Source organism: Haemorhous mexicanus, chromosome 3 (assembly GCF_027477595.1).
Source record: "Haemorhous mexicanus isolate bHaeMex1 chromosome 3, bHaeMex1.pri, whole genome shotgun sequence".
Classification (NCBI taxonomy): domain Eukaryota; kingdom Metazoa; phylum Chordata; class Aves; order Passeriformes; family Fringillidae; genus Haemorhous; species Haemorhous mexicanus.
In genome coordinates, this window is record NC_082343.1 from 24,706,605 (window position 1) to 24,719,531 (window position 12,927).

The following is a 12,927-nucleotide window of genomic DNA, read 5'->3' on the forward strand; positions in this document are numbered from 1 at the left end:
CAGGCGAGGGGAGAAATTTATTTTCTTTATCACCAATCAAATCAGAGCAGGGTAATGAGAGACAAAACCAAATCTTAAAAACACTTTCCCTCCATCCTTCTCTTCTTCCCTGGATCAAGTTCACTCGTGTTTTCCCTACCTCCTCTCCTGAGCAGCACTGGGGGATGTGGTCCGTTCCTCATGTTGTCCCTGCACTCTTTCCTCCTCTGGGGCAGGACTCCTCACGTCCTTCCTTTGCTCCAGTGTGGGCTCACTCCCATGGAGGACAGTCCTCCATGAGCTTTTCCAGTGTCAGTCCTTCCCATGGACTACAGTTCCTCATGAACTGCTCCTGCCTGGGTCTCTCACAGAGAGTGCAGTCCTTCAGGAACAGGCTGCCCAGTGTGGGTTCCCCGTGGTGTCACCAGTCCTGCCAGCAAACCTGCTCCAGCTTGGGCTTGTCTCTCATGGGTTCACAGGTCCTGCCAGGAGCCAGCTCCAGCCTTGGCTTCCTACTGGGGAGTCACAGCCTCTTAGCAACATCCAGCTGTTGTGACTAGCATGGGATCCCCCATGAGCTGCAGGTGGATCTCTGTTCCCTGCTGGATCTCCATGGGCTGCAGGGAGATCTCTGCTCTCGTGTCTGAGCACCTCCTGCCCCTCCTTCTACACTGATTTTAGTGTCTGCAGAGCTGTTATTTTCTGATATTCTTTCTCACATCTCCCAGCTGCTCTTTTTGTCCCCTTAAATATGCTATTCCCTATTAAATCTGTTATCCCAGAAGTTCTGCTGCTGTCTCTGTTGGGCTCAGCTTTGGCCAGCTGTGGGTCCATCTTGGAGGCATCTGGTGCTGCCTCTCAGACATGGAGAAGCTTCTGGCAGCTTTAATAGCAGCCAGCCTGTAGCCCCCTTGCTACCAAAACCTTGCCTCACAAACCTAGTGCAAGAATTCATGGATCTAACATCACACTTGAAATAGTAATTCCGATGAGTTACTTTGGTTGAAGGAGAAACCAAAACTCCTTCTTTTCCACAGGTGATTTGTTGAAATTAAATAAGAAAGGGACTGTTACCTAATGCTGTGTTTGCTTTTCTCCATGTACTTTTTGTCTCTGTTCCTTGCCAACTCCAGGCTCCCACTGATCCTCTGTGTCCCAAGCTGGCAGGAACTGTCTGCACTCCAGAGAAATGTGAACAACATAGTCTAGGCCTAAAAAATCACTGTATCCTAAAAATCACTGCCAACATTTTACTGGCCATTCATCCTGGAGGGAAACTTTAGTGAATTTTTCTCTTAAATCTTCTGTATGTCAAAAGGATAAAATGTGAGCAAGGAAACTAATTCTTCCTTTCCTAACGTCTGTCTTTTGTGATCATTTAGATTTAACACCTAAAAGGAAGCATGCCTTTCTAGTTTTGCAATGACATTTTAGATATTTCATATAGAAATAAAATAACCTATGTGGCTAGAACTATGTTTGGTGTGTTTATTAATGAAGAATTTGTGTTCTCATTTTTTCTAATATAAAAGAAATGGCTGCAAGCAAATGACCTTCAAAAAGAAGTATACCAGCATTTGGCCTATTATGTACCAAAAATTTACTGCAGGGGTCCCAACCCTGCCCCTCAGAGAGAAGACATGCTGGCACAACACGTTTTGCTGGGACCATTGGAATGGTATCTTTGTGGTGAAGATCCTGCATTTGGTTTTCCAAAGCTTGAGCAAGCAAACAAACCTTCCCATCTGTGTGGCCGCGTCTTTAAAGTGGGAGAGCCTACGTATTCTTGCAGGTAGTTCAACTTAACATTGTGAAGTATTTATGATTTATGAAGTCATGGAACATTTTGCAATAAGAATATACTGTCCTAATGAAAAGTTAAAAACTGAAATATATTTTTTAAGCAACCTTGCAGTCTTTCATGGCAAGTAGGATCACGGAAAATTAACACTGCAGATACATAAATGGAAAAATATTAATTAGTATAATGTAGAGTGATTTCTGTAGAAAAGAAATGCAAGATTAAGAAAGAATTTGGGGTGACCTTTCAGGGTGGTTTAATGGCATTAATCAGAAGTAAGTGGGCAAGTGTATGTGTGTGCCTTTTGGGTGTTTAGTATCAGCTGTTAGGGTTGATCTTGTTTTTTAGACCTCTTTCCATGGCCTGCTAAACAAATCTATCAGATGCTTAAAACAAGCGTATCAGCTTCTAGCTCCTTCCCTACCCCTATCTCTAGATCTCTCTAAAAATGCTTTTACTTGAAAGAGAACAGAAAGTTCCTAACCAATTACAAGTATTTAAAAGAATCTTCAGTTTTAAGCCATTGTATTACTAGCTGTAGGTTCATTTTCATCTTCTATATTCTGAACTGTTTGTAGTTTAAAGTTTTATTTGTGTCACAAATTCCTGTCATTTTGTGTGGTTTCTACCACTCACTGGGACACTTGAACACTTGATGAGGTGACATGGGGACAGAATGTCTCTCCAATTTCAAGGGTTTATTTGTCTGGGTTTCCACCCCCTTCATTTACAAGGAGAGGATGATAGTGGAAGAATTTTTCTTTCTAGTGTTCTCCTCTTCTAGAAACATAATACCTTACTGGCCTTAGGGTTTGGAAATGCTTTGAGACCTCTTTATAATGAGAGAGATAAGATTAAACTGGTGGGTACTTCAGATACGTACTGAGTTGTTGGTCTTGAAAAAGCAAGTGTGTTTAGAAGAAGATTACAGACTTCCCAACATTTTCATTGCTCCATATGAACAGTATTTGATCATTAACATACTGAGGATAGAGTCCCTCTCTTTTTTTTTTTTTTTTTTTTTTTGTTGATCAGGAAACATTTGATTCCTGCTGTGTGCTAATTTTCTTTAACTTACAGCTGGTAATGAAGATTAATGAGAGTTTAAATTAAGCTTTTGTGGAATACAGCAAAGAATTATATTCCAAGTCCACGTTAAAAAGCAGTGGATTTTCTGTGCAGCTGTACAACTTTCAGGTCTCCTTCTGCTTTAGGTATAGGCACAGTTACTTGTCTGAGAAATTACTTGACAAATGGTACTGAATTTGTAAGTATACTGCCATGAGTTTAGAGCTCTGAGGAATCAACATTCTGTATTTTAGAACTGATTTACCAAATCCTGCATGCATGTTGTTGCATTATGTGGTAGTTTATTTGTTTTATTTAATCTAAAAAAACAATACCATGGACATAAACTATTCTAAAAGAGGAGAATATTGTGTAATTTTGCTTTGACATTTTCACCTTTAGTGGCTCCTCTGGAGAAAGCACATAGTAAGTCATAGTTGCCATCATCTATTTTGGTTACATGAAATTAAGAGAATTTTTGATAATGAAATTTCATGTGATCTCTAGTGTTTTCTTTTAAACAAAATAAGTTGTTTCCCTGAATTCTGGTTTTAATAACCATCATCATAAGACAGTCATTCTCTTGCTATTTTTTTTTATGTTGCAAAACCCACCTGCCTTAATCTTGAGGTGCCTTCAAGTCAGTTGCATTACATGAGTTCATACATTTTCAGTGTTTTTCAGGGAGATGGTTAAATATAATGCTAATTGTCTCATTGGTTTAGCCCATTTTACTAGAAATACTCCTTCTGTCTAATACAGGAGTGTTTATAGACAAGACCTTATTATGGTCTCTGATCTCCTGGTTGATCAAATTGTGTTCTTGCAGCTCATCAGTGAGCTTGTAGGGCTGAACTTGGAAGCAGAGGTTTGATTTAGTCTGTTGTGTGTGATCTTTCTTCTCAGTATTCAGTGAAAAATGTCTTCTCTGATTGCTGGAGATCATTAATGCTGGTGCTCTGTACTTGAGAGAACTTACTTGGGTTTATTCTGGGTTATGTAATTCATCTGTTTACTTGCCTGTATACTTGTCTCACCTCTTGAAGGCAATGTCTATATTACCCAAACTAGACATGCTACCCACACAGTATTTTAAAGGCTCTTCTGTTGTGAGAGATTTTTTTTTCTATTTAATTTGTTTACCCTCTTTAAAGCCATACCTTTTCTCTTTCAGAGTAATATATACATTAGTTGAAAGGTTGATATTGGTGATATTTGAAAATTATCTATTGTAAAATGTGTTAAGGCAAAAGCAAGTGTTTAATGCTTTTTTTTTTTCTTTCTGTTGTTGCTGTTCTCAGAGACTGCGCAGTTGACCCAACTTGTGTGTTGTGCATGGAATGCTTTCTTGGAAGCATTCACAGAGAGCACCGATACAGGGTTAGTGATCTTGCAGGAAAATGGAACAGTTATAAGTGATTTTGTGGGTTTGTGAAACAGTTTCAAGTTTGAGAATGTAAACAGAATTTCCAAATGCTGAATGAACACAAAGTTCCGAATGTCTGCAGTAATCCTCTGTGAACTTGAGTGTTTTCATCTGTGTAACTTCTGGAAGTTAACCCTTTAAAATATTGAGCAATTAAATTTTATGTGCAACAGTTAAGTTTACAAATGTATGTTATTTTTAACACACACCCTTTAGTGAATTTTACAGGTTTAGACTTGGGTTTTGAATTGTTCTTTGTGTTTGACTGTTTTTAAAAGCTGTTGAAAACCTTTATTAAGAAGCCACTTCCATGTAAAGCTTAGACCTGAAGTTAAATAGAAAATGAAAACTGTAAATGCTGTTTATTTTGGTAATATACTATTATTAGTAGTACAGATTAGTTTAAAAAACCCTGAAAACAAAGCCAAGAAGACGTTGGTGTGTTTTTAAATAAGAAGTTAAGTGAAAACTACCAATGCAGCCTTTCTGTAAATCTGTTTTTTACAATACTGCACTGCTGCTAATGTAAATCTGTTCACTGCATGGTCACATTGAGCGCTAGGATTCAGGAAAAAACTCAAAGCACAAGAACTTTTATCAAGACACCCTGCCAAATTTGCTGCTACCAACTTACTTCTTGTTACATAGGTTTTTACTTTTTGATCCTATTGAATTAACAAGTCTAGGTAACATCCAAAAGTATAAGCAAGTGTTCTTTCAAATGTCCATCTAGTTTTGTTGATACTGTGAGATGTGCCTGGATGTATAGAGTATATCAAGTATGCCAAAAATAGGTAAAAGAATTATTCTACGCATCAGTTAATAGGTATGATTTTTAAAAGTATTATTACACTTATTAACTTGAGGTAGTCTTTAAAATAAATTTTATTTAAACAGTGTAAATATACCATTAAAATTTTTCAATGCTTTTTCCCTGTGCTTACATTTGTGAAAAGTTTAACTCTCTCAATTCCTTTTGTCATAAAGCACATCTTTCACTCAGTGTATAACAGTGCCATGTAAATGATTTAGGTTTGTAGATTAAAACTCTGAGAATTTGTACAGATGCCATGGCAAGTCATTGATTCAGGAAATTAGAAAACTTCAGGTGGGGCAGAATGGAGGTGTTTGAAGGTGTTTTGTTGTTCAGGGTTTTTTCTTTTGACATAGGCACACTGATGAGGTAGACAAGCTTTCAGCTGTCAGGTGTTGTGATACTGCTTTTGTGGTACAGCTGTGACTGCTCATTTCTTAATGTGCATATATGATATATATGCATATTCACATGAACTGCTTTGTTTTTAAATAATTTTAGATGACAACATCAGGTGGAGGAGGTTTCTGTGACTGTGGTGATACAGAAGCTTGGAAGGAAGGTCCTTACTGTCAAAAGCATGAACTTAACACTTCAGAAACTGCAGAAGAAGAGGTAATTACAATTGAGGCATCATGTTTTAAAACATTGTTAGCTGTGTATATGTGTGTGTATATAGAAATCGTTCACTTGAGGTTATTTTTAGTCTGCATGAGAGGCTGTAGGAACTTTAATAGTAATATTTGAACAACAGTGTTAGACAGAAATTATATATCTTAAATTCCTTAGAATGTTTTCTACTTAAAGGCTTCATTTTGTATGTTCTGGGTCACCTCTGCAGTTTTAGTTCTGTTTCTTTGTTTTTCTGTATATTCTCAGAGGTCAAGGCATTTTGCCACATGAGAAAAAAAAAAAGATCTGTATGTATACATGTGCACCAAGAAGCCAAATTCAGCTGTCTGTGCAACAAATACTCTGATTCTTACCAAAGGGAAGTGCACAGATTTTTAAAAATCAAAATATCTTGCTGTCACAGGAAATTCATAATGGAGGTGTAAGATAGACGTCTCTAAAAGAGCTTGTTTGGTATGGAGAAGGTAAATAGAGAACACATCTTTACCACAGAATCAGAGCATAATAACTTGGACATATTAAATGCAAAAGGACATGCCACATCTTACAGGAAGAACTCAAGCTGGAGTTGGACTAACCACTGCAAAACAATATTGTTTAGAGTTTATACATGTTTGAAAGGAAATTTAACATGGTTGTGGAAGGAAAGATTACCAATGGCCATTTAAAATTGTAGGTACCATCTTTGGTGTGGGAAGTGTTAGTGTCTTAAGTTACTGGAGACTAAAGAAGCATTCTGTCTTCTGCTTATAATCTTCTTATCTGTTATTACATCTCAGGAATGAGTGTGGCTAATTGGGCTTCTGACCTAGCCACTCACATCTGTTCTTACATAGTATAACTTCTGCGAGATTTTTTTAAAAGGGAACATCTAAGGCAAGCATTGGTAGTGATTTTGTTGATCTGATGGTTTAAGTGAAGCAACCGTAATTGTATTTTCAGTGACAGTGGTCTTTCTAAAATCTGTTCTCACTCTCTCAGTCCTAAGACTCTAGCACTGTTGCTGGACTCACCACTTGATCTACATGCTAGTTTACATTAGTCAGCAGCCTTAGGAAAGGCTTGTTATGAAATCTTGGGTGGACTGCTACTTCTGTGCCCAAAGATACTCACACAGTGAGTGTGCCTGACAGAAAAATCAAGGTTCTGGGCAGGCTTTGTGTTTCTTCCCCATAAACCAGGAAGATTGAGAGCTCTTATGCAGTGTTGTGTTTGAGGTAGATTAAGGATGATTTGTTGAGCATTATTGGAGCCTATTTTCTGCCTTGCCCTGATATGTACTTTTGTTGAAAGTGTTGGGAGTGGAAGGAAAGCTGCTGCTTATGGTTTGCCTTTGCTTTTGGTAGCTGATAGTTCTTCATACCCTGCATAATTTTTAATGAAGGGGAAAAAAAAAGAAAGAGAAATGGCAATTCTTACCACTCTTGTAAAGCTTCCAAATATTCCCAGAGAGTCTTTGGGTGGAGAGGATAAACTTTATTAGTACAGGTGAATTGCTGACTGTCAAGAGCCTCATTTAGATGATGCAGACTTAAGTTGAGAAATTCTTACTGTGACCATTTTTATACAACCTAAGCTGTAGTGGAGCACAGAATTTCGTATTAGGTAATCCTAAACCAGAAACTGGGCCACTGTTAAATATTTTAATTGTCTAGCAATAACACATATGTCAAAATATCAAATGGTGAATCAAGTCAGTGACCCAGTGTATGGTGTATATCCAGGTGACCTGCAGGCCATGCAGAGTTCCCTTTCCAGGTTTGTAGAAGAGGAGCTAGCTGTTCTCAAAATTTTGATAGAGTAAAAGACAACTTCCTTAAGAGAAGAGGTTTATAATGTTTTCTATTCACCATCCTTGAGATGGACTGGAGTGAAATGGCAGTGGTACTTGCACTTGCACTTGCCAGTGGTTCTCATTTGCTGTTCCAAAAAGTGGTCCATTTGACTTGGCAGACTGAGGCAGCTCATCTCTTCCTCCCCCTCCACATTTTCATTCCCTCACCTGCAGCAGCCTCCATTCTGCTCTGGCGCAGAGAGCAGGACAAGTTTGTGGGGGCTGCTGCAGTTGTCAAATGGAGAGCACAGAGCAGGCACAAATGGGTGCATGGTCCACAGACAAAAGGGAAGCAGCTCTTTGTGAGCAAGACTGAGATGTGGACAGATCATTATGAAACACCTATTTACATTTCAGAAGTTAATTATTTATATACCCAGCATATAGGAGACGTGCATCATAAATCATGATGCCAGTGTGCTGCATGTTGTATAAGCCTGGATAGATAAGACTTATGCCTTTTAATGCATGCTGCATATAAAACAGGACAAGAGATGCATGGTCCTTTTTATTCTGCAGTTTACTAATATTGATAAGTGGAACAAAAGATAAAGGGATTTGAAATTATGGTTTTGAAGGCATAGCAGAAGCACATTTTAATGCAGCTGAGGTTAAAGTTCTTCCAAAGAACTATCTTAAAAGGTGTGCAGGAGTGAGAACAAGGAGTCTGAGAATGGAAGAATGTGTGAAAATGTAAATGGGTGATCAGAGGCAAGTTAACATTCAGGTACTGAATGCTAGATTAGAGCTTTGGTGACTGTCACTGTAGAACTGGAAGAAGAAAACAGGATGATTATTGACTGTTCCTTTCAACTGAAAAGTCATTTAAAGAAAGACATCATTAAAGATGCTTACATCATCTCTGATAAAGAGAGGTGCAAGTTTGACAGTTTGTTTTGAATGTCATTTAATTTCTCATTTGCTATTTATATTTACTTTGCAGGATCCTCTTGTGCACTTACCAGAAGATATGGTAGCAAGAGCTTATAATATTTTTGCTATTACATTTAAATATGCAGTAGATATATTAACATGGGAAAAAGAAAATGAATTGCCTGGACTAGAAATGATGTAAGTATAATATTTGTCTTCTGCCTTTTAAACGTTTACAGATATATGCATTTGAAAATGCAGGTTCTGATTTTAAGGATCTTTTCCGCCTTTCCTGAAATTGTCAGAAATATTTTGTATATAATCATTGTAGTAGATTTGTATTTCTCATATTTTTTCCTTTGCTCTTGCTTTTGCTTTTAACATTGCTTTAAATGACATAAATTCAATCCTTGCTTTGAGTGACATAAATTCAATCTTTGCTTTGAAGAGAGAAGAGTGACACTTACTACTGCATGCTGTTTAATGATGAAGTCCATACCTATGAACAAGTTATTTATACTCTTCAAAAGGCTGTCAACTGCACACAGAAGGAAGCCATTGGTTTTGCAACAACAGTAGATAGAGATGTAAGTGAATTAATTGATAGAACTTTTTAATTACCTTGACCTAATGTTTGTTTTATGACTATACTTACTTAAGTCTGTTTTCCCAAAGCGTGTGGTTAATGTGAGTCTCTGAGTCCTGTGTGTCATACCACCCTAAGATGCCTAAATACTAAATACTAAATGTCTCTGTGCCTAAACAGTATTTGGCCAGTCCAAACCAGACCTGATACTGAATATGTTTCAATGTAAATGTATTCTAGTAGGTCTTTTAAGTGTAAATACCAAGGTATTTCTCACTCCTCTGTCAAAAATGGGCAGCGGCTTTGGCTGAACCATGGAGCTGACATTGAAAGAGCCCCTAAATATGCTCCAAACATAGGAAATGCTTCTCAGAATAACACCAGTTAAGTGTGAGGGATAAAATCCATAACTGACTGCTTTTTTTCTGGTGCTTGTGGAACTCTTCAGGATTTGTGGTTTCTTTCTTAAATTTAATTTAATTTTCTTTTTCATAATTGTCAGATTACAGTGGCAGGAAGAGGTAAAAGCATTTAACAGAGTTTTTAGGAGGAACAGGGAGTTCAGAATCACTATATGCTGAATATAATTGTAACTAGTATTTCAGTTTCAGAAGGACTCTGTGAGCTGTGTTTGTAGTGTGGCTGATATTCATTTTTTCAAAGAAAGTGAAACTTCATTGGGTAACTGCACCTTGTTATTTTTGCAATGAACCTGTAAGCAGCTGACATAAAAAAAGTATCTTTTTTACTTGACTTACTGTCTTGTGCCTATTTTTTGGGTTTTAGTGTGGGGAGGAACTCTTTTCCCAGATGGAAATGGGAGTGTTATTTTAGGTGGTTAAAGTAGTTCAGGGAGGTCAGTGGAGCAGGAAATATAACCACTTCATATTACTTAACCCTGAACTAGATTTTGGTTTTGTGTTATCACTGGTCTATCTTTTGTGATACTGGTAACCAAAGGATTCGCATCTTGTCCCTGAATATGAGCTGACCTGAGCATGTGCTGTGTGTTGTGGGATACACTCAGATTTTTCCCTACTGTTGATGCCTTCTGCTTCTAAATGCATACATGAATGCATCATATATAGATACATGAGCATGTATGTGAAAGAAATGAGAATGTTATGCCTGAAGCAGTGATTTGGCATCAGATCTAAAATGCCAGTGCGTTTTCCTGTCTGCAGTACGCTCTAAATTCAATCAATTATCTATTTTGATGTGTGGATTGACAGTAGAGAAAGACTGAAAAGCTTCTTTTGGAATAAAACAAGTGCTTCTGTTGTATGTTTAGAAGACCGGTTAACTTTAATATCTGCTTTTTAAAAGGCACTGAAATATCTGAAATATCTTCAAGTTATATCAAAACTAATGATTAATGCCTTTGTACTAATTGTTGTATTGCACTAATCAATCTTACACTAATGTTTTCAGTATTTTAATAAAAGAAGCGTAGTTCTTTTCATTGTTCATCTTAAGAACAATGTTATACACAGAAAACTTAATGTAACAGGTAAATGAATATATGATACAATTTTATCTTCATTTTAAAAGTACAGGGTGCATTTGGGAAATCCAAGTCTCTAACTATATACAGTACTTTAAAAAGTGAAACTAGCATGAAAGGCAGAGTAGTTAGCATGCATCTGAGGCTTTTATTGTGCTTTTTATACTAATGTAGAAGACAGAATTGGGACTCCCTGCTTAGGAGCTGGTGGTAATTTTACATCTTTCTGAATTTGCAGGGCCGTAGGTCTGTTCGATACGGAGACTTCCAATACTGTGATCAGGCAAAATCAGTGATAGTGGTAAGTAATGGGGGTAAGGGATGCTATCTCCTTACTTGCCTCATCTTAAGGAAAAGGAGTTTTGCTACCCAGTTTGTGATATTCTTATCATAATGACTCATTGTATTTTAATGATTCAAAGTGTTGGAGATTCTATTTACAATAGAGTAGAGGTATCAAAAGACTGGGTTACGGGGTTGTTGTTGTTGTTGATCTTTTGTTGGGGTTTTTTTCCGTACTATGGCCTACCTGACACCCAAAATAATTTTCTAAAAAGAAGTTTGTAGACAATTTTTTTCCTTCATAAAACAGATGTGGCCAGGAACTTTGAATGTATCTTTTAAAATAACATGCTAGTTCATATCAGTGAGATTAAATTATTACAGTTTTTCTCCTATAGTGTGAAGTTGCTTATGTCTTTCACAGCAGCAGTTATGGAAATTATCCCTGATTGAATCCAAGTGTAAAAATGCAAATACTTTCATTTTGCATCTATGCATTTATATAGGTATATATATTAATATCTATATATTGCAAAATTCTTCCATGTAAAAATGTAAGAATGTTTTCTTTTAATTTTTTGTTAACTGCTGTAGTCCAGTACTTAATCACATGAAATAAATAGTTTATGTGTGATACTGCAACCTCTGAAAAGCAAATGCTGCAACTGGAGTTACTGTTCTTTAACTACTGAAGATATTTTGAAAGCATTAGTATATTTTTAAAGATAATGTTGTGCAATATTTTTAACTTGCTGCCCATGTAGGCAAAGAACAAATGGCTTTTATGTGTATCATCTAACTATTATGCTTTCTAACACATAGATGAGAGTACATTCTTTTTTGTTTAACTCTTTGTATTTCATTTGTATTTTTGAAAATAGTCTGTGTTCAGTCAGTTTCCATGATGGGGTGCAGTATGACTTGCCTGTCATGTTGAGAGGGACAAACATACATGGCTGTCTTGGGTTGAACGTGGGATTGCTTATCAGTAAAATGCAGCAGATCAGTGTGAGCATTGATAACAGGCCAAGAGTGGAAAATGGTTTGACCTAAATATGCTGATATTGCATAATAAGGTCCTTCAAATATTAATAGGGTAAACAAAATTCAGACTTTTTTTGGGTTTGCTATGTCTGTGTTAGTAATTAGAATATGTATTAATATTATAAATTATCAAAATTAATCACAGGAATGCTGCATTTCTGTATAGAAGTATATGCCAGTCCTCACTTAAATATGCATTGCCTCCTTTTCCCTTTTCTTTTTAAGAGAAATACCAGTCGTCAGACAAAGCCATTGAAAGTGCAAGTTATGCATTCCTCTATTGTTGCCCATCAGAGCTTTGGTCTGAAGCTCCTAACTTGGCTTGGCAGTGTTATTGGATATTCAGGTGGGCAAAATTGATATTTTTTAGATAAAATAGAGAATATTTGTGAGAGGAGCTGATTTTCTGAAGCAATTTTGTCTACTTATTTGAGATATATAATGTATAAGGCAAAGCTATTAATAACTTGTCAGACTTCATTCTATTTTCTCTTACTGGAGTGCTGTTCTGAATTCTAACTTCCATGTGAAAGTGCTACCAGTCTTACATAGTCGTTTCTGTTTAGTTGCTGTTGAACAGAAGCTGAGACTCACTGTCAAATGCAGAGTGCCAAAAAGCTATTTTTTCAGTCCCTACTTCTTTTTAAATGAATGCAGTAAACTGAAAATAACTTGTCTGATTAGATAAAACAAAATTATTCAGAAGTAATTTGAGGAATGTAGATGAAAGCGATTGCTTCAGATTTTTTGCTAAGTAGAACAGAGAAAATGCAAGGAATTGTGGAGGGTTTTGGTAAGTATAAAAGCTGACAAAGTCTTAATCAAATTTTTTAAAAGAGGTTTCTTCAAAGAAATCAAGATGCGCAGTATCAGATTTTATGGGAATGCTCAGTTTTTGTTTTCACTTCATTCCCCCTTTGTCCTGGTAAATAATAAGATTGTAAAGGTGTAGGGTATGGGAGGAAATAAAAGGCCAAGTGACAAACTGCTGAGATGGAGAAATGTAGATACAGACCCCCTTGCAATTTGTATTTTTTTAATCTGGAAACGTTAGCAAGAGGTATTAGCAAAGCATGCTCAGCT

General features: G+C 36.7%; 1 protein-coding gene across 2 annotated transcripts in view; it reads left to right on the forward strand.

The window, feature by feature from the left end:
* Window positions 1-12,927, forward strand: part of UBR2 (ubiquitin protein ligase E3 component n-recognin 2) — a 55,383-nt gene that overhangs the window by 3,816 nt on the left and 38,640 nt on the right. For both annotated transcript variants that reach the window (XM_059841147.1, XM_059841145.1), the window contains exons 2-8: window positions 1,512-1,771; window positions 4,150-4,228; window positions 5,590-5,703; window positions 8,499-8,626; window positions 8,877-9,015; window positions 10,757-10,819; window positions 12,070-12,190. In XM_059841147.1, coding sequence (XP_059697130.1) covers window positions 1,512-1,771; window positions 4,150-4,228; window positions 5,590-5,703; window positions 8,499-8,626; window positions 8,877-9,015; window positions 10,757-10,819; window positions 12,070-12,190 — 904 coding nt within the window. The remainder of the gene's footprint in view (window positions 1-1,511; window positions 1,772-4,149; window positions 4,229-5,589; window positions 5,704-8,498; window positions 8,627-8,876; window positions 9,016-10,756; window positions 10,820-12,069; window positions 12,191-12,927) is intronic.